Here is a 22293-nt window from a genome sequence, read left to right on the forward strand (position 1 = left end):
CAATTTCTCTCCTGTGTGAAGTGGCTCGCACTTTGAGGAGGGATTAGGCCGTGCTTAACCTGGATGGCTAATTGGAATATCATCGGTGCAATGAGCAAATCCTTTATCGCATGTTTGGTTTTTACTTGATAACTAAAAAGGGTCCTAAAATAGGATCAATGCTGTAGAATGTAGAATCCCTATTTCTATTTGATGAAGAATATCCCTTAAGGATTGCGTTGCAAAGTTGCGGACAAAATTAAAAATAACACCAAAGTTGGCGGACTCATAATTTCTGTCAAGAGGCATACACCAACGCGATTGATGAATATACTGTCCTATGAACTCTCCTTACTATGAACATAGCATTGCACATTTTCGAGAAAATTGACAAAACATTAAACCTTTGTTGTAGCCTTTTCGATCATTGCAAATGGTAAAGTTTGATCATTGATTCTTCAATGGACAACCGCTTGAAGCCTAAGGAAATTATAGCTATCAGGAATCGACATTCCCGCTATTGGCTGGGTCCAATTATTATTTCAAAAAAAATATTATGCTAGACAATATTTTTTTGTAAAATAATTATCTTCCACGACGAAGCAAAAACAAAACACTAAAAATTTTAAGCTGTATTAGGAATAATACTGGGTTTGCGATTTTCTGTTAATAAAAAACTATTTGCGACTTTTGCTTTGCGAGATTTAAAAAATGTAATTAAAAATAGCTTCAAGAGGAAGATTAATCACGCGGAGCCTCCTTTCACCGTCTTTGTTGTGACTTTGATGGCGAAAAACTCTGAGGAAGTATTTTGCTGAAGGGAGTCTGCGAAGCGGCAAATGAAGCAGAAGACCGTTTTTGTGTTGGTGCGAGCGAGGCAGACTGGGGTCCGGCGTGTCAAAAGCGCGCGCGGGCACAAGACGTGTGTGTGTGCGGAAACGGGGCATGCTGGCTGGCGGCTGTGAGCGAGCCTCGGAGCAAAAGCAAAAGTGCATGCACACACGGCGCCGGCCTCGGCAGACACCCTGACCGAGGGTGGAGCTGGTCACGTGGGGGGCGCCCACCCTGCGAGGCGAAGAAGCTCCTCCCGCCGCCGCCGACCGGGAGTTGCAGTCGCTCGGCAGCCGCAGTCGGAGGCCCCTCGCTCGGAGGCGGCCATGCTCTGCTCGCATTCGCTGCTGCTGCTGCTGATGCTCACAGCGGGCCCGTGGGGTCCGTGGGCCCCGCGGGGCCCCCTGGTCGGTGCCCAGCGCCGCGAGGGCGGCCTCCGCGTCGGCCAGTCGGACCGCAACACGACGCCGCGGCCGCCGTCCCCGCCCAGGCCGCCCCCGGCCCCCGTGGCCCCCACGCGCGAGCAGCTCTACGTGGGCCTGCTGGTGCCCCACACGGCCTTCGGCCAGCGCGAGTACTCAAAGGCCATCAAGTCGGCGCTGAGCGTGCTGCAGAGGTCGCGCGGGCCCAAGTTCGAGTTTGTCAACAAGTACCAGTTCAGCTTTGACAACATCAAGCAGGACATGCTGGGAATGACGCCCAGTCCTACAGGTAGGACGCAACTCATAATAATGCTCTTTCCGTGTTGTCGGCTGCTCTCGCGGCGGGACAACTTTTTAGCGGTTCGCAGGCTGTCTCACACTCTGCGTTTTGTGCCGCTGGCGTCTTCACATCATCTGCTAATTTTGATGGTTTTCACGCAGCGCGTTTTTGAAACATAAAAAAACTGAATAATCACACACTTTGGCTAGCTTAATATCTGCCGCAAGTTTTTTTTTTAACATTTTATTAAATCATTAATGCCAAGGATTCACCGCCACCTTTAAACTATAATAATGAATAACAATATGAGGTATAGAGAATAAAATATAAATAAATTAATTAATTAAAACATGCTGCCCAGAGAGAAATTTAAGCTCTCTTGATTGCCTTAACAGCTAATTATAGTAACACAAGTTTAATTTACAATCATCAGTGCTACGTAGACTGACCAAAAGACTAAGATTTAATGGCTTACTTTGTTGCACAATTTACGAAAATAATAGAATGTTAGCATCAAGGGCACGACAATTTTCACTTGATTCTCATTCTATAATTAAATCCTTTAAAATACTTAAAATTCCAGGTAAATAAAACTTATGAGAATCTAAATGTGTTTTTTTAATATAAGCATTTTAATAACTAACCCAGTCATCGGTTTTCTTTGAGATTTTTATTTATTGGGCACGCTGATACTTTAGGAAAGAATAATTACACTCCATCTGGCCGTCTTTCAGTTGATCGGATAATTTGAAGCAGCTATTTCCCACCAAACTGCAGTCAAACAAAAATAGCCTCCCTCGTTATTTTTCCTATCCGTCCTTTTTGCTAAAACATATCACAAAGCGTATTACAGCGGTTAATCGAAAGCTCCATTAATACCATAAAGTGAATAAAAATATGATTATTTTTCTCCCTCATTTATATTCCTTTTTACTCTTTTGCCCTTTCAACGCTATAATTGCAGATATGCTATTTTTGAAACTTTTTAAACTGAAGAGAAGTCATGGGGGAGTTCAAAGGTAGAGTGCGTTCATTTTGCCGTGAAATTGTGTGCAAACACATTTCTAAAATGTTTGTCTACCTTTCCCTGTGAAACATAAAATACCACTTTGTGAATTCGTTAACAAAGCCACCACAGTTTCAATGAAAAGCATTTTTAAAAGAGCACAAAAGTAAATTCCGTGCGTGCGACGGAAAAATTAGCGCGGCGCTAATGAATCCACTCCGCAATTTCCACGAAGAGGCGAGCAGACTCAGGAGAAAGAACTGCACCGCAAGAATCAAAAACTCGTTCTCAAGCTTTCACAAACGAGCGGCGTTTTTATTGTCTCAACCATCAAGACCGCGTTTCCTCATATCGGCCAAAAAACGGGGGAAATTGCGTCATACAAGGAAAGTGGCTCTTTGAGAAAATTATTGCTTGCCTGGACCTTCTGGAAATAGATACAGCGCGTCTTTGGCAAGATTTGGACCGAAATTTAGACGTCGTGCCTCTGTTATTTTCCTCTATCAGCTTCTATGATCGCCAAGGGAGTTTGAGGGTGTTGTTTGTGTGTGTGTGTGTGTGTGTGTGTGTGTGTGTGTGTGTGTGTGTGTGTGTGTGTGTGCGTGTTTTTTTCACGGACAGCAAAATTCGCTGTGTCCCGGCTGTTTGCAAGAAATTCTATTAACTCCTTGGGCAGGAGAACAAAAACAGAGTGGAAACCATAAATTTGATCGTTTCTCTGCGTTATTACTCCATTTATGAAGCTGTCTCGTATTCATAATTCGCATCATAAAAAATCATTGTACAGTGCTTTAAAAAAATGTAAAAATCCCTGTAATATTGTGTCCATATAGAGTGACAATTTAATATGATTTATTTTATGTCGAATACATTTTATTTTTGGACACATAAATAAGGAAACGGTAATGAATATAATAATTCAAATATATAATGGGTTTCCAAAAAAGTGGGCGAAGATAAAGGAAGAATTCGCAATAAAATATCGCTCAGATGAATATTCTCTTTCTAAATAACCTCTTTTTATTGCCACCCTCTAGCATTTGAATCAAGCAGTTGAGCATATTCAACCTCAGATGAAAAAATAATGAATCTGAGCCATTACCGTAAAGAAAATATTTTGCTGTCGAATGCTTTTTTAAGTGTCGCTCCTCATCTTCTTATTGTCAAACGTTCTTCCAAGCTGCAATACAACACTCGCGCAAGCAAAGTACACGTTAACTCATATATTTGTTTATTTAAGGAAAATAAACCCCGAGGCTTACTTTCCCTTTTCGTGCATGTATATATTGCTATTTTTGCCTACTGGGTTCATTTGAAATGCAAAGCCGGATTTGCGTCACATACTCATATCCGCCGCGCCGAGAATTGCTCAAACATTTCCCAGGCCAAAAATACATTCGATTCTCTGCTTTTTATGTTCATGAATTGTCTCGAGAACGGCATTTTCACGCTAAGTGCGGGTCGTCTCATAAATATTGATGCGCAGTTTTAGCAAGGCCGCGCGCGCGTGTGAACTTTTTGCACCCTTAGCAGAAAACATGATCCAACATATATATTTTTCGCCCTACAAGCCGAGTGACATAAAAATTGATGATCGCAAATTTAGCAAGGCTATCGGCCATTTTTTTGCGTGTAATCTGGCTAAACTTTTCCTCCAGCTCATGTTTTAGGCCGTATAATTAATAAAAGAAGAATGTACATGTCGAGCAGCTGCCACCGCAACTTTTGAAATTAAGGCTTCTCGAGAGGGGAGTCTGGTTAAAAAGCTTTGCAGATAAAAATGGAGGATAAAATTCTTGTTAATTCATATTCAAAAGCGGTCGTCCTGCGGCTTCGCTTGGAAATTCTGCATGCAGAGTTATTCTGAAGGCTAATCGTTAGGTCGGGTGTGCGTAATTAAGTTTGTTCAGCGAGTGGAATAGACGTGTGCAACAGAAATGTAGGACAAAGGTGTTGACAATGCTAATTTTGTGTAAATGCTGACATTAACTAAAGACAAAGGGATTGATTCGAGCTTTTTCGCTTGATTACGGAAACACTCATTTATAAGACAATGATGCCTGAGGAAAAAATTATCGGAAACATTTCGACAATCTACTTTTTTTACTTTTTACTTCGGAGCAGCTCTGCATTTGTAAAGATGTACGAGTTTTAACCCTATTAAACCTCCATTTCTTATTCTGATCGAGTCTACTCTCTCCTTGTTCGCGAGCGGAATGAAATTAGATAGCAATCACCGAGCGCTCCAATTTTGTTGAGATGATTTTGGAATAATCAGCGCCGCCTCCTTGTGAATGCTAATTGCGTCTGAATGGAGATTGCCACCTTCAGAGCTAGCAGCTTGAGTCTCATTAATCATTCCCGAAATCCGTTGGGAAATTAAAAATTAATCATCACCACGTTGCTCATTTGGTGGCAACGCCAAATCAAAACTATGTGTTCAACTGGTAGAGAGAATTCGAATTTCTCTTATTGTAAAATGTGATCACGAGGCCTCTCGGAAAATATAATTGGAAAAGCTGGTAGAGGGAAAACTATGCGTTTCTTCCCATCAAAACATGCCATATAGACAAGAAACGTTGATCGGATATATATATATATATATATATATATATATTAGTATTTGTTTGTGGAGATTCAACTTCATATCAGTTTCCATGTTTACTCCTTGAAAAAAGATAAAAAAATATGCATCGAATGCTCTCTACTTCCCCATAATAACTATGATCAGTTGAAATTGTATTCTGTTATAAAAAGCATGATTTGTTGTAGGGTTCTCCTGGATTTTTGGAGATTTGAAGCAAATTTAACATAAAAACAACGCTCTAGCTCAGATCCTAAACTTTTCAAAAGATGTAAACCCCTAGGAAGAAATTCAATAAAGAATTAAAAGTTTATTTTTGATTACTTCTGTATTAATAAACCAGTAAAATATTTAACCATCAAATAAAGCCGTCGAATAAAAAAATATTCTAGATATGTAATAATAAAAGCATTGCATTGAAAACGGAATAATTTTATTTGTGAAGAAAATCATTTTCCCCTCTTCAGCACTCTATGAAATTGTCTGGTCTTGGGCCACTTGGAATCCGTTCTTCTGACTTGACAGCAGAAGATTCCGAGCCGAGCGCATTGCATAACCACGTTCAAGCAGGCGTTCCGCTCCAGTTTTTTGTTCGATGCACATCGCGTTTCTCTCGCGCGGAATTTCCTCCTTTGCAAAGCAATATACTACAGAATGTTATGAAGATTGATCACCGCTCATCTAGTGCTTTATGAAAGTTATTTGAACTAGAGGATCGAGAGAACAGAGTGAATGTTGACAATAGACATGATTTATACGAATTTTATTAAGGACGATTGTGTCGACATCGACGTATTATCTCTTTTATTTAAAAACATCATTAATTTCCAACTCGATCGTCAACTCTAGACTAAGCCGAGAGGAAAACCAGAGAACGATTTTTCCGCATGTTAATTGAGATGCGCGAGAGTAGCGCTGCTTTTCATTTATGCAGCCAGCCGTAGCCATCAAAACGGATGAAAATTTCTATTCAGACGGGTTATATCAGATGCGAGGGATTTGCCAACGAGTGCGCGGCGAGAGGGAAAAAACGTGAGCGATAAATCGCAAAGGAGATAAACGGCAAAATAAAGAAAGTCAGCGCGCGCGGTTGGCCTCTCGGCATTATGAGCCTGCAGATAAGTCGGTGTGCTGGATTGAGCGAGGAACCGGCTCTCTCGCACTTGAAGCACCGGCCGGCAGACAAAAAGTCGACCGGGAGATTTATGGATTAAGTGTGGCGAGCGAAGGAAAAACAGAGTCGGCATTCCGTTTTCCAGAATCTGACTTTTCCTTCTGCGAGCGCAAACGTGCCAATCATTCTGCCGGACGATCCCTTTTCATTTTGGCAAATACAAAAAGTGACGTTTCAATCCCATACGCGTGCCCAGCGACGGGAAAACCGGTGCTCTCTTCCTAATTAGAGCGGAAAATCGCAGTCCAACAGTTACACACCACAAAATGAGAGTACCAGGGGTGTGAAAAAGATTGAGTTCTGTCAGCGTGACGCCAGCAAATGAGACTCTTATATTTCAAAATCTTTTTCCAGTGTTTTTTCCCTAACTAATTCAAAGCTCCTCTTAAGGTATCATTCAAACCTGCAGTCGTTTAGAAGTTTTAAATGTTTTTAGATTGGATTTATCACGTCCCCAGGAATTCCATTTAAATGATCAAAAAAATCCGTGCCGGTCGGGTTTTGCGTGTGTGAGCAAACTTACTGGCTGGCACAGGACTTTGATCTCGTTACACACTCTCTTTTCAGCAGAGAGTGATTAATTTTGCTGCCCAGAATATGTGCGCGCATTCACTATGCAACACACAACTTTCTTCTTTTGTGCCAACTTTTCAGCACTCATGTAATACCCGAGAGCGAGCAAGTTTGAGCGCTCGTCATGGTTGCCTGATCCAAAAATTGCGACGACAATGGACTTATCTATAAAAGGCAACTTTCGGCCGGTGGGTGAGTAAAAGTTGAATCCCGCATGCAGAACATTCAAACTTTTGACAGAGCAGGCTAATATAATTTCTTCTGTGAGTTGCAAAGTGGATGTAAATCGTGCAGTTGATCTTTGTAACACACAATTAATTTTTATGCCGCTCTTGCTTTTGGAAATTATGCTTTTTGACATGCTATACACTTTCACTGCAGTCTCCTGAGCAAACATTTAGTCTTGAGGGAAAATTAATCACTATGGCTCAAATGTTGGGAATTTAAAAGCGAAAATTGATACTCATTCCACTCTTTGATGTTAGATATTGATTAGCAATGAGGAGCAATATTGAATGAAAATGTTCAATAATGGTTAATCTAAAAAACGATTGTATCTGTTTCACTTTTAAAAAGGTTTAACCATTTTATCCAATCTTCTGGCTACCCTAAACAGGCCTGGATATTCATTTCTCTCTCGAAAGCCGTCCAAGCGGGCGTGTCTCTCATAAATCCACACTTCTTCAGTAAAACTTTTCTTTCCTCGCGCATATTTTCTCCAAGAGTCATCATTTTCATTTAAAGCAGAAGGCAAATAATGGTTCTTGGCTGGAAGTTGCAGAAATTACGCTATTTTTCATGTCGTACTCATTAGACGGAGTTTTCTTGCAACTGCAGGTAATTGGCAAAAAATCTTCATTCCGGCTCCGAGAGCGCATTTTTCCACGACGCTCTTGCGCCGCCGAATCGCTTTATGAGTCGTTCGCCTTTATAGGACACTGCTCGGAATTTTATGTGCTGTATGTTTATTTTACTGCCCAGCCCGAGAGCAGCATTCCTTTTCCCCTTCTATGCAGCCTCAAAAAAAGAACCCACGACGTACGGTCCGATATTTTAGCAAAAACGCTTCTCTCGTCACCCACCGAGCGCGCATATTGCTTCGAGTGTATGAAGTTGACCGATTCCTCTCCACGAGAAATCCTGCACCACTTTTCCAGACGGCTAAATCGGTGCCATTATTCAAGCGTGGCTCTACGTTTGCGTATGCCCCAGAAAAATGGTGATGCATTCGTTTTTATTTGGGCCACGTCACTATTCTCGTCGGCGAACGTTTCACGCCGTGACAGTTATTACACTTACTCCAGCTGCCTGAATAGTGGCCGATTTAATTTCCTTGGCTGCCTGTATCAAGATAAATGGCGATGCGGATGCAAACTCGCAGCTATAAAGGGGTCTAACTCCGCTCTCCGGCAGTGTACAACTCTTTCGCAGCAGCTGAGTCAATTTCCAGGCCAATTGTCGCCAAGTTTCGCCATGAAACGTGCGCATGAAGCTGTTGCGCTGGAAATTTGGCTGGCACTTAAATTTTGTGTTCGTTTTCACGCCGACCCAAAAGTTGTGACTGGATTTATTTAACTGCAGAAGCCCGTGTATAAAAGACATGAGGTTTTTATGAACTCAAATCTGTAATTAACGTCGCCCGCGGAACCGTCCGTCCAACTTTTTGACTTGTTGATAAAAGTTGCTCGAGTTGAATGTGTTATCTTTATTGTTCAAAGAAGAGCGCAAGGGAATTTGTATTTAAAATTTATCTGCCTTCCCTAAATCTTTCCAGCGAAATTGGTTGTTAACCTCTTCTCAAACTTCTCATCTTCATGCATATCTGCCACAGGAAATATGCCATAAACTTTAATAAATATACGCTGCGAAGAAGTTATTTTTTGTCCAGAAAATGACCTAAAGAGTAAATAAAAAGCAAAATATCGCTCTTTGAAATAGCTTTTCATTACAAAGGATGGCATATTGAGCTTATGAATTTTTGTAGGAGTGGGTTAAATCACAGGGAGGGTGACAAGATTTTGTCACTCATTTTCTATTTTCGATTGGTCCTCAGCAATGAGTTAAGTCAGACTTTTTCAACGATCGCTGATTCAGAATTATTTGCAGGTTACACACAAAAGAATTTGAAGTGAATCCCGTCCGTAGAGCACTGCTCATTTGATATTCAAACTTGCTGCCGATATTAACCAGAGGATGGAGTTTGCGATTGACAGCTCAAACAGAATAATCGGAACAAACTGCAGCTGCTTAACTCTAAATTCTGCTCCTGTTCCCAGCAGCCGTCTGCTGAGCGAAACTGCTGCGAGATAACTTTTTTACGTCCCTTTGGCTTCAGAACAAACTTTAAGCTTCTTAAAACTAATTTACTTCTTTCTCGCCGTCTCATTCTCGTTTTTTTCCAACAGATGCAAACTCAATTGCCAGGCAAGCGTCTGACGGTAAAAGAAAGGGGGACATTTAAGAATACCCCGAGGTCCGTTCTAATATAAGCAATGCAGTCTCTTTAAGCGCGCGCGCGCTGAGAAATTGAAAACGAATTGCATCCATTTGTGCATTGCACCGTCCATATGATCGGACACAAGCTTCTCTTTTCTTTTGATATTACTTGGCCAGCTGCCACCGGCTGCGATGGGAGAATATTTTACAGCACTTTGCTGCTGGTGCAACTTTCCAGAAGACTGAATTTGTTGCAGCAAGGGAAAAATCAACCGTTGGGTCGTTGGCCGGCTAATATGGGGCCGTACGTGATTTTCCGCTGCTCACCTACGTGACGTTTGGAAGCCACCCCTTCTAAAATCAGGCCGCGCTGCTAAATTCGCGGAAGCTTAATTGAAAAAAACCGTACGTAGCTGCGGAGAGAGCTGGCTCGACGTCGGTGGAGTGGGGGCGTAATGGAGTTAATGCCCAAAACGAACGTAAATTGGGACTGCCGCAGTGGCTATGTAAGGATTAAATTAGACCGAATTTAATCCCACCTTGAAGCAGCCTGCTTTATGCTCTGGTTAATATTCTTGGATAATATTTTCTAAACGAAAAGTCGAGTAAATACTGCACTGAAAGCATGTTTTGAGCTTGGCTTGACTCGCTGCCTGAATAGCGGCAAGCAAAATTCAAATTTCCACCAGCTAAACGGTGTTAAAAGCCTCGATCGAATGTCACGTCTTATTCCGCCAAGAACAAAACTGTTCACCTTGAAGTCGGAGCCGAGACTTGCTAAACCAGGTTGATGCTAATTTCTACAAAGTTCAACAGAGTTGCTCAGACGTCAAGTTGGTGTCAAACTTTTTGGGATCGCTTTCTCTTCTCTTGTTTGCAACCACTGGTGCCATGGTACGCCTGCTGTCTCATGTGGCCATGGCTCTAGTTTCCTGTTTCAGCAATCACTCCTCGACCTTTAATCCGATCTGTTGCTCGAATTTTGTCTCTTAATAAAATAGATAACAAATTGATGCATAACAGGATAAATTTGGAATTAATATGCGGCCTAAAATTGACCTTTCTACTTATATTAAATTTGTAAATTTTGTGTGTGGAGTGAGTGCTGAAAATCATTGCTTAAATTATTAGCATGTGTAGAAATTAGATCGCACAGAAAGAAAAATAAGTCTGCCTACATTTGGCAAAAGCCGTGTGAATAAATCAGTACGGTTTGTGTCCCAATTGTGGCGTAATGATTTTATTAAAACTTTCTTTGATCTGCCAGAAAATGAAAACCACGCAATGCTAACAAGCTAAGTAGTCTTTGCAGAAATGAAATTGATTGCTGTTGATATATGTTTTGCTTTGCTTAATTAAAATCGAAGAAACATCTCTAGGAACTTAGAGTTGTTCCGTTGCTATCAAGCATAGCATATACAAATAACGAACTCTCGTTCTGTTTATGCTTTAACTTTTGTAGCCTATGACATCCCGCTTTTACTATTCTTGTCAAGTCATCTTTAGTTAAGTTGAGACTGCACCGAGAGGAGCAAGAAGACATCTAATCCATCGCTTTGTGCACGCTCCTTACTTTAATTAACAACTCCTGTTTTACAAGGCGAGAGAGAGAGAGAGAGCGCTGCGAGTCACAGAGTGGAAAATTAGTTGGAAAGTAATTATCTTTATTTCAAACAAAAAAGATCCCGACACTTCCTCTTCATTTGACGACCCAGTATGGAGCTGGAAAGTAATTTTCGTACGTGAATTTAAACTTGATCAGTCGCATCAAGGGCATTTATTCGTGAAGAAAAGGGTGGACATCGTTTGTAAGACGAATTCCGTATCTATAGTGTGTAAACGGCGATTAATGCTCGGGTCCTTGCACCCAGAAGTGCCATCAAAGTTAATTCTTCTGAAAGAAAATTCACGCCAGCAGCTCACTTTGTGAGCAAACAGCCTGCTGAGCCGGATATCCACGCCAATCCAGATAATGAGAGGACCCTCATTCCAGATGCGAGCGTTCCGACTCGCTGATTAAGTTGCAAATTGACTTTTATCTACAGCCAGAATTCGGTTCTAAAAGGACCGGATGTAATTCATTGCAAATAGTTTGCTTGTGCCGAAAAACAAGGGGCGGAGGAAAGGCCAGTAGTCGCACTACATAGATGATATCTCGCGGTTGCTGCAGAAGTAATCGCCTAATGGCAACGACGAACGCAGATGGGTCCTCATATCGCGTAGAGATCCATCGCCGACGAGGCGCCCGGGGAGCTTTCTGCTGTCTTTGGCCACGCCGCCGCCACTGGAATCCAATCTAGCAGGCAATCTAGAAGAGCAGCAATTTGATTATCGTCCAGCAGAGCTGTTGCTTTGGCCGGCTAGATGTGCACTGACGATAACTGGTCGCACAGATTTGTGCTACTGTCCAACCTCCAGCGGGTCTCGTTTTTTTAATGTTTGACTGTTCTTAATTCAATTTGGCACACATATCTAGCGATTTTTCGAGATAATACTCACTAGAAAAATGTTGGGTTGACCTCTCACTGAGATTAACTCAAACCTTTAAACCAATTGGACAATTCGTGGGTACTCTATGCCCTTTATTTTTCTTCGTATAAATTATGGATCTTAAAATGCCCATATATCCATAAAGCATATTGTAAGAAGTTTTCTTTTACACACGGATTGAAAAAATTAGCTAGGTCGTGAAAAATATATTTTCCTTCAAGTATGATGAACTTAAATTCAGCCTTTCCCCACTGCATTAGAACAAAATACAAGTTTCGAATTTTGCTATGCATTTTAAGGAAATTCGACTGCTATTTATAAGGACGGCATGGACGTTTTAAATGAAGAATTATGTATCTATATACAGAAAACTTGTAGAGTCAATCGGGCTAATTGCTCGAACTATATGAACAACGTAATATATGAAATTATGTTAGAATTGATCAGTAAGTTGAATCAGATTAATTAATCTGAAACCAAATGTTTCCCTTTCAATCGTGGTGGTGAGAGGAATATGTCGTCACAAATCGTTCTATCGCCCTTATTACCTCCGTAATTTCCTCTCCGCGTGGAGAATTCCGATCTTCATACCTCCGTTTTCCGATAATATCTGCAACGTAAAATGTGGCTCCAATGTAAATTAATCAGATGCGTCTGGGGACCATTGTAACTTGCCTTGTTTCGCACGGTGGTAAATAAAAAAAATACCAATAAAACTTTGGCATATCTCTTTCATCCCTGCGGCGTCGTATGAGTAAACTTTTCCAGCCAAAATCCCAATTGCGTAGAAAATGGAGTCGTCTTCTCTCCTTGCAGAATCCAGAAGGGGCCGCAAAACATCATCATCTCCGAGCCGTAAATGTGGGGCAAAAAGCGCGCTTGGGCGGCCGCCAAGGCGCATATTTTCCCAGCGGCGCTGCAACGAGAGATTCGCGTTGCGTGGTGCTCTGCTCGGCAGCAGCCAAACATAATGACCGCTTTGTTTCCAGCAATTTGCCCATTCAGGTGCCGCTGAAAAATGATCCCTCCACCGCCAGGGATTAATTACAGATGTTTGCGCCCATAATTAATCATCCTTCCTGGCGCCTGCAGCCTAAACGCAATTGTTTCGCTGTTATCTGCGAGCGGCACCCGGCCTGATGCTCAATTTGCTATTCCTTCACAAAGTTGTCTGTGAGAAGGACTGATACTTATAAATTGTACCTAACTAGCTTTAATCCGGGCATGGAAATAAATTTTTAAACTGTAACAGCTTATTCAGAAAAAAATAAAAAATAAATCAATCACGAAATTTTAATAAAGCTATATTTTCAACGCAGAACGAAATGATTTCATCAAGTGAATCTCATACCTTAATACTTTATAGACTAATCTAAAGTTTGGAATGTTAAATAACTAAGAAAGATTTCAAGGTATTTTTAACATTCAGAAAAGCGAGGGTATAATTATTCTTGAGAGGTAAATGAATAACAAGACTCAGGTTTCAGAGTTATTTTTAATCAAACTAGACCAATATCGGTGAATCCGGTCCACTCTATTTCATGATTATGCCACAGTCGGCTCCACAAGACGAAATAAACCAAACCTCGAGTGAAATTTGCTCTCAAGAGTACAATTATTGATTGAAGTTAAGATGTCCAAACCCGAGGTTGAATCTTTTTTGGGACAAAAATGGGCTTCATCCTCATTGCTTATCAACTTCATTTTATCCTTTCCCGCAAAAGTAGAGCCCTAATTATTGTTGCTCGTTTTCGTTGTAATTATTTAAAAAAAATCATGTTTGTTCTCAAATCCCAGTCAAATTATCAATGTATCAATGGTAAATAATCAAATCGTGTAAAAAAAGGTGAAACTGCGGGTGAATAAATTTGCTAAGACTTTTTGCCTGAGGAAAAGCCGAAGTGAGTCCAGACTAGGACAAAAACAAAGTTATCACAAAAATCTAACTTCAAAATATTGCTGTCACGTACGCCTTGCAGCGGGAGGGAAACTGTGCCGCCGAACAGTCTTGCAGAGCGGGTGGCACATCGTTCCACATTTTCCCAACGCGAAAGTCAAACACTTTTTTGCCGAGCTCATTGCGGGCCGGCGGCTGCTGCAGCCAAGCGGGTCGTCGCCTCGGTGCACGCGCTGTGATTCGTGCCATCGAATCACAGTCTGTCACTCCTGCGAGGCACTTTTTGAAGAGCTGTTTACACGAGTTGGGCCTGCACCGAGGAGGTTTTGCTGATTCGTCGATGGGTAGCATTATATCACTCTGAATGTATATTTCTCTTCCAAGATTCTGATGCCTTGAAATGAAATTGTAAATTTCATTCATAATGAAACACATTTTTCATTCCAGTGATTTTCGTAAAACATTTTGAGAAGAGTTCACGCATTAATGAGATAAAACTGGAAGAGATTTTAATTATCCTCTGCTCTATTTAATGCTGCATTTGCTCCTCGTTTCCGTATTCCATTGTCGCACTCCTGGCAGCTCCAGACTACCGAGTTTGCATGCAAATGGGAAATGAAAAATCGCGTGTAATGCGGAGGAAACATTACGAAACAAATGAAAACAAACACACACCGAGTTTTGTTGTGCTGAGCGCGTCGTTATTACTTACACTGCAAGAGAATAGCTCGCCTATTCCGCGTCGAGAGCTGCAGGAAAGTGTAATGCGTATGCTTTCTCATTAACGTTGACTCCCTTATTAAAAGGCTAATAATAAAGCGTGGCGCCAACTTAAAATGAAAGACAGCGTGTATTCATCGCACGCACAGGCAAACATTCATAAACTGCTGTATTTTAAGTATTTGAGCTCTCAAATGGCAAAAAAATGTTGGAGGAAAAGTGCTCAATTGGAGAGGTTCGCACGTGGTTGGAGACGAGTGGACCTGCGAAAAAGTTAGAGCGCTGCGGTGTGCATTATTTAAACGAGAAGAGTTCCGAGAGCACGAAATGGTCGGACTTAAAAAGGAAGCATTAAGAAGGAAAATGGAGTGGAACGAGTGGCATTGTTGAAAAGGACACACAAGACGAGGGTGGAAAGTGCTCGAAAATTAAACACAGACTGCAGTCCTGCTCCTCTTCTCGCCTGGTCATATATATCTCTCTCTCTATATTTTCCGAGCACTTTCGCGGCTCTTGATTTTTATGCAGGCGGATCCTTTTCATTTTCCTCGTCTCTCAGTGAGTGAGAGGACTCAATTCTCGGAACGGCGACAGATAAAAGGCAATTATTGTGAAAGGAGCCCTCAAAATGCTTCCTCCCCAGCTCTTGCCAAACTTCCTCCTCCAGCTCCTGTCGTGAGATGGTGCGTGTAGGGCTTTGTTGGGCTATTTTTGTTTTTCTGTATGGACCACTTAAACACGTGTATCAACAATTTTAGTTGGAGAATTTTTCAGCCAATTTACTCAATGAAAAAGGTAGTTCAAAGTATATTTAATGTTTATCCATATTAACCAATAAAAAGGCTCACGTCAAATAGTATGAAACCACAATTAGTTTACGTGCCTAATCGGATCTGATCTTAATAATTCAAGGTGGATATAGCTTATGGAAAATACTGCAAAATCACTAACAAAATGAGTGAACAACTTGAGCGTAATGTTTGCATCAGCACTACTCGAAACCTGTTCCTTACTTAAATATTTATTCAATCTAACTTTTCCGACGTCTCCGTTCCATGAAGGCAGTGATGGCCTTCCCGCTATGGTTAAATCTCCTGCTCGTTTGGCCATCACATTTCTGAAGTTATGTGCCAACCGAGTTAATTATCCTAAGTGGTTATAAGGCAGGGAATTGAAGCAAGAGACTGATGCTTGGACCAAATTGATTTTCATGCTCGAAAGTTTGCCCAAGCCAAAATTGAGAAAGTTCGCGTGAGTTTTTCGTTCTTATTCTCTTTGCTGAAGGCTGCTGGTTGCATTCGAAAGTGAGCAGAGAGAGAGAGAGAGAGAGAGAGAGAGAGAGAGAGAGCTCTTCTCTTTTTGTTGGTTCGTTCGTGCCGAGTTTGCATAGTAAATTATTGTACAGTTTGTTTGGCCCTCGCTGTTTTGCCTCTGAGTGCGAGCATGCGTGTGACTCGAACGGAAAATAAAAGAAGCCGCTGCGCTCGCTCAGTCTACTCGAATTTGCTTTGTTTTCTCTGAATTCATTAGGCGAATTCACAGTGGCTTCCTCCCTTTTTTCCTGCTAATTTGCTTGCTTTTAGTTTATCATATCAAACAGAGCGCGGAGTTTGCCCTTCCAATTAAAAAATCCTGGCATCTGGTGAAAATTTTGCCTGTTGAAAAGCTATAATACTAATTCTCAACAAACAAACTTTGTGCTTCCCATAGAATCCAACCAAAAATAAAAATAAATTTTCTCTTTATTAACATGACCATTTTGGAAATGACTTTTTGTTACTCAAAGCTTAAAAACATACCATAACAAACCCTATTAATTGGATTGTACAGAATTTTTGTAAATTGTATGTGATGTCAAATGTGATGTAGATTTAATGTAGCATAGGCTGTAGTGTGGCGAGTGTTTAAAGTAGTGGTAAATTTTGCTACTATTTTATTCACGAGTTTCAGCGGGTTGTTCGCTAGCACTACAAATGCCTTATTTCTCCTTTCGTGATTTTCATGACTTTAAATGTTTGTAAAATAATATGACTTGTTTGGAGAAATAAAAACGAATTGAATTGAATTGAATTTTAAAATGTATATATAACGCTACGATTTTCCTGCCTCCAGCACCGACGTCACAAACGTACCAAATTTATTACTTAAATCTACTTAAAACACTAGACGGTTCGTTTTGTATATTTAACATGCTATGTGAATATGCATATGGTAATTATGATAACCCCAATCCTGGAACTTGTGCTTGGCGGGACACGTAGCGCTTGGTTGAAACAATCTCGCAAATGGGTCGCGCCTTGAGGCATCGCACATGTTGCCCTCTCGCCGAGTGAGAAAAGCAGCTTCATTTGCTATGTTATTAGAAAGGCGTGCGCGAGGCGCACTGCTGCAGCCGCGCTTTGTTTTCGCTCTGACGCTTTTTCCGCGGATACATTGTAATACGCCTTTGGCGAGTGCAAAAAATGCATTGTTCACTCTTTCCCCTGACTCCGTCTTTCCGGGCACCGAGCGGCCTGTTGCTCTCTCATTTTTAATTAAAATCATTAGTTCCACCTTAGCGGCCTCTCCAACACTCTCTGCATGCTAATGCTGTTGCCGGCTAGACTACAGTGAAACACTCTGCTTATTTTTGTGCCAGACGAGTGACCGCTTTTGATCTTCCCTCGCTGACCACACTAATTAGAATTCGCCTTTCATTGACGCTTCTGCGCGCGCTGGGGGTTTGGATTGGTTTTGCTGCAGCATACACACATGAGTTGTTTCAAACTTTCATATCAGCGTTCTAATCAAAAATGATCAAAAGCCAAAATAAAACAAGACAAGTCTAGAAATGATTTCCGGTTAATTATAAATCAGAATTGAAAAAGAAAAATCTGAAAACATTTTAATCTGACTTTAAAAATGAGAACAGTATGGAAACGGTATGGATAAAGGTTGAAAAATGAAACGGATCATGCATTCTGAACTAACCTAAAATTATCACAATAAGAGATCATATTTAATTATTTTACATACTGTCTCTCTCTATTAATAAATTTTGGTTGTTTTATTGCGATCGCAGAATTGTCATTTATTTTACGATGACAAGATCCCTTCATTAAAAATAAAAGTATACAAACAGCAATGTCAATTTTAAAACATTTGTAGAATAATTTGGACATGCTTAAATTATTTATCATAATTTATGCTTAAATAATTTATCACTAAATAATTCATTGTTATCTTCTAGTCAACGCTTAACGCCTGTTATCAAATTTTGTCCATAGGGAAATGAATGTATCCAATCAGTTTTGCAAATTGTATCGGAAATTATTAACATATCAAACAATTTATCTTTCATTAAAAATCTGACAAGACTTCTAGAAAAATATATGCGTTTAATTTGGTGATTCAACTATTGAAAATCGAAATACTTTTCTTTGAATTTCAAGTGCCCTTCGTAACATTTAAAGTTTGTGGCAATAGCTAAAATAGTAGTTTAGCCACGTCTCTATCTATTCGCAAGGTTTAAAAAATGTAGAAATACTGAATGCAATTATGTCCGTCCTCATTTCCCCTAAAAAGCGCTCCTGAAATATGATAGCAGGCTTTCTGCACCCTTTTGGCTCTCCTTAAAAACAAAGTAAGAACGGTGCATTATATTTCCTTCGCGTAAGTGACGCCTAACCTCTGCACCAGATATTGCATTTCAGCATAATAAAGCTTTTGCAAAAGAGCTGTTTCAGCTTTTTCACAGCGTGGAACATTAAAAAGATAAAACGAACAGAAAACGCTTTGATCATGCATTTTTCACTTCATCAGAGGTGCCTCTGTAGACCGATAAAGTCGCACACAATTTAGTTTGTGGATTTAATAAAATGAAATCGTGCCTAATGAGTCGTAAATGAGGCGATAAAAACGAGGTCCACTGCGGCATTTGAATTTAGCACAAACAATCGCGTTCATTAAATGCCTGAAGCTACACAGTGGGGCCGGGTTGCGGAATTAAGGCAGAATTGCTCGAGTGTAGTGTGACCTAGTCAGAGGTATTCAACCCGCGCGCCGCCGGGGACGTGAGTGCTGCATAAATTGGAGTTGAGGCTTCTGGGCAGCGATTGCCGGTGAAATATTGTTACCATCAGTACTCGCAATGTTTTTTCCTCTCTTTTCCTACGTTCTCATGAATACTGATGAGGCATGATTGTGACGAAAGATCGTTTACTCGGCCGCTGGAAGACGTTTCTATCGCTACCCTGCAGAGTGGGTGCAAGTGAAAATGAGCAGTAAAAATTCGACGCCTCTACTGCAAAATGAAATTGAATCACAACAAGCACACTCGCTTATGAAAGTTGCTTTTAGAATTTTCAGTTTTTATATAAAAGAAAGAAGAGAGTGGCAGTTTTACCGTAAAGATCTCTCTGGAATAATAAATTGGTAAGCATGCAAAACCTTTTACAATTAGAAAATTCTAAGAGTTCGTCATCTCTTCTCTTCTCTCATCTTCCTTGACTTGTGCATATCAGGAGATTTACTGTCTATCCCTGACTAGAGCAAACATTTTTGAGCCAAGATGACATTATTTGATTTGTTTCCTTCTTGTTGTTGGTATGATGGTTAAATTTGAAGAAGATTAAAAAAATAATAGACTATTATTTGTGAAGTAACAGCGAAATCTTTTCTCAGTCTTAACTAAAGATTGCGGATTTATCTTATACCACCAGCATACAATGAACTATGATAAATTTTTGTGCATTTTTCAATGTTGCATTGAAGGTTTCTCAAATTTTTGGAAATTATAATTTTAAGTTTAGTTTAAAAATTTTAAATGATTCTCCGTGTATCGGACGCCTATCATTTCAGATAAACAAAAGAAACATATATATTGCAATAAATTTCATTGCTCTAACAGCGCACGAGACAAGCAATTTATATTCTTCAAAAGTCATTGAAAGATTGCACCTGCTAATATGATGGGATGATTCTGAATCGTTCGAAACAATTATAACTCAATTTGCTATACAGATGCTGTAATTTAATAATCTATCACATTGTTTGTGAACTAGGCCAGATGGTTTCTCAATTAACTGTGCAAACTCAGCTAGAACAAAAGACCCCGGTTCTGATCGATTTACGCTGCTGACACAAGTGGACTGGGCGCTCGTCCTAAAATCAGATCACGGCGCGGCGGTCAGCAATTGAAACTGAACCGCAAATGAGGCGAATCGAAGCGGGACGACCCGCAGATGCACACGAAGCAATTATCAGCAGCAATTGCCGGCCGCCGAGTGTAGGTATACACTCTAAATGTGTGCGGTTTGCAGGCAAACGTTCCGACAGCGGGCGTTGGCACAGTTGAGATACGGGACTGGCTGCACGTGCGGATAAAAGTGAGCGTGTAGGGCCGTTTGACCGGCATCCGAAGCAGACCTCCAACCTTCCGCCAGCGAAACTTGATCTTTTGCTTTCCGTTTCTGTTTGTTGTGACGTGTGTGTATTTGTGCTTGCTGTTCGGGAATGACGCAGGCAGTGGCACTAGGGGCAGAGCGCAATAGGTATTATTTGTGGTTTCGCACATGTCACGTTTTCCTCAATTGTTTGCACCACTTGGATTAGCTTTGAGCAGTAAACACTTGACTGGATAGAAGTTGATTAATTTTTCACAGAAAATTGGAAAGCAAACTTCATCTTCGTAAACATCTAAAAATGTTTTTTTACCTTTACTATAGTTTCAGCTATTGCATTAGTCATTTCAATGGAATATGCCAATTTTTTAGATAAGGTAAGGTCTTGTTTTAAATTTATTGTAAGTGTGTTTCTTTCTCAAATCTTCGAACTGCGCAGAATAGTGCCATTACGGAATTTCTGTTTTTAAACTTTTTAGCTACTTCAAAAAAAGTCATTAGAATTGAATTTCACGAATAGTATTGGAATCCTCTTTATTTTTCTAAATGAGCAAAATAAAATATCAAATTGAAATGAGTATGTGTTCAAAACAACAAAATAATTCGAATTATATAAAAACAAAAAAATCCTAAAAAAAGTTCCTTGCGATCTTGCCGATTTTTGCGGTCTTTGAGAAAACACCATAGCATATTATTGAATTGCCATGCTATATAACTTCACCCAGGAATTCTTGAATATTTCGAATTTAATTCTAATAGCTACAGTTTATAAATAACACACTTTTTTCTCACTTAGTCAATACACAAAAAATTATTCCAAAGAAAATACTGGCAAGAAAGGGGTGAACAACGTAATCAAATTAAATGCAAAATCGGTAAATGACAAGGACAATTTCTCGCCGCACTGAGCTGAAAATTACAAGCATTTGCAAGTTAAATTTAACTCTTAATGACAAAGGATATTGATTATATCAGTCTCTTCTCCAAATAACCAATGAACGTATCAGAAAATGACATCCACGCGTAGAGAGGACGTGAGCTTCCTTGCCGATAAACCGTGTCGACTCTCCACCCTGGCTAAAACCGACTTTTGGAGCATCCTCGAACGCAATATATATTATTTAGGCCACGTAGGTGACGTTCCTCTGTGCTGCTGAAATTCCCTGTGAAGCGCCAACTAGCGAGCGTCACAAAGCTGCGAAAGGCAAAGCCGTTTTGGCGGTGGCGGCTGCGTGTTTGATCTGATGCCGATCAGGTTGCATAGCTGTGCTGAAACAGTGCCCCTCGAAAGCGATTCGCGGAATGTTCACCTCACCGCATCTGTTGGAGGAAAGCACAAATGTTTGTCATATCGATCAGAGACATATGTGTACATGGATGCACGCGGAGACTAGTCGCAGAGCAGGCCTCCATGCCATTAAGGGTGCACTTGATGCAAAATGCCTCTCGCCGAGTGCTTTTCTATCCTGCCATATTTATTTTGCTCAGCGACTATTGTACTGCCGCGCCGCGTGCAATTCCAATGCGCACTTGTGTATGGATGTAGACATTCAGAGCCGTGTGCTTCATTCGTCCCTCGAGGCAATCGAATTATATTGTTCGCTCTCCGCGCGTGCCTAATAATGTCATTATTTGCACAGCAATTAAAAAGCCTCACGAGCCTTGGCACTACGGTTGTAATCCGACTTTGCCTGCTAATTAGATTTTAGCTTAGGGCCGTACTTGTGCCTCTCACACTCGCCTTTCCCAATCCCAAGTCGATGCCTACCTTTACCTTGGGATTTAATTAGTCTGCTTAAGGGTTTTCAGCGGCCTTGTCAATATTGGAAATTGTCGGATTGGTTCGTTCCCCCCCCCCCCCCAAGACTAACGGATTTCATTGAATCGAACGAAATCAGTTGAATTTATTTGTAATAAATATTTTCGGTTATTTTATAGTTGTTGTTATTTCACATCAAATAAATCAAATGCAAGGAAATGCAGACTCAATGATGGGAATATTGTAAAAGATTTGTTACATTTGAAGACAGAAATAGCGCCTGTGCTAGATAATCTATTATGCAAAACGTTTTTATGCTACCAGTGGCCTGATGCGCGTTGAAATTGGTTCCCGCCAGTCAGATCCAAGAGGGCGTCGAAATGTCGAGAGCTTCAAGCTCTCTTTTGCTTTTTGTGCAAGTGTCTGATCGGCGTAATTAATTCATGTAATGAAATTACATCATAATATTGTTGAAAACTCGCTTCTCTACCACTTTTTCATTAAATTTGCTGTTTCAAAGCGCCATACCTGCACGTCGCGCCAATCTGCCCCCCGGTGGTTTTCACTATTATTTTCTAAATCATGATCTTAAACAATGATTATTGGTATATAAAACTAATCTCAAGCAACTTTCGCAAAATTTTTTCATATTTGCACGCGGAATATTAAAATTTAAACACGCAAGGCTGCGCAAGAAAGATCCATATTATAAATTTTGCTCCATTATCTTTTACTACCTTACCGTGTCAATAAAAATATGC

At 40.6% G+C, this 22293-nt stretch overlaps 1 protein-coding gene across 1 annotated transcript in view; it reads left to right on the top strand.

Annotated features, from left to right (window-relative positions):
• Positions 1-1097: 1097 nt before the first annotated feature.
• Positions 1098-22293, top strand: part of Nmdar2 (NMDA receptor 2) — a 78473-nt gene continuing 57277 nt past the window's right edge. The window contains exon 1 of the mRNA XM_065485108.1: positions 1098-1521. Within this exon, the coding sequence (XP_065341180.1) occupies positions 1137-1521 (385 nt within the window). The 5' untranslated portion in view covers positions 1098-1136. The remainder of the gene's footprint in view (positions 1522-22293) is intronic.

This window comes from Cloeon dipterum, chromosome 3 (assembly GCF_949628265.1).
Source record: "Cloeon dipterum chromosome 3, ieCloDipt1.1, whole genome shotgun sequence".
Taxonomy (NCBI): Eukaryota; Metazoa; Arthropoda; class Insecta; order Ephemeroptera; family Baetidae; genus Cloeon; species Cloeon dipterum.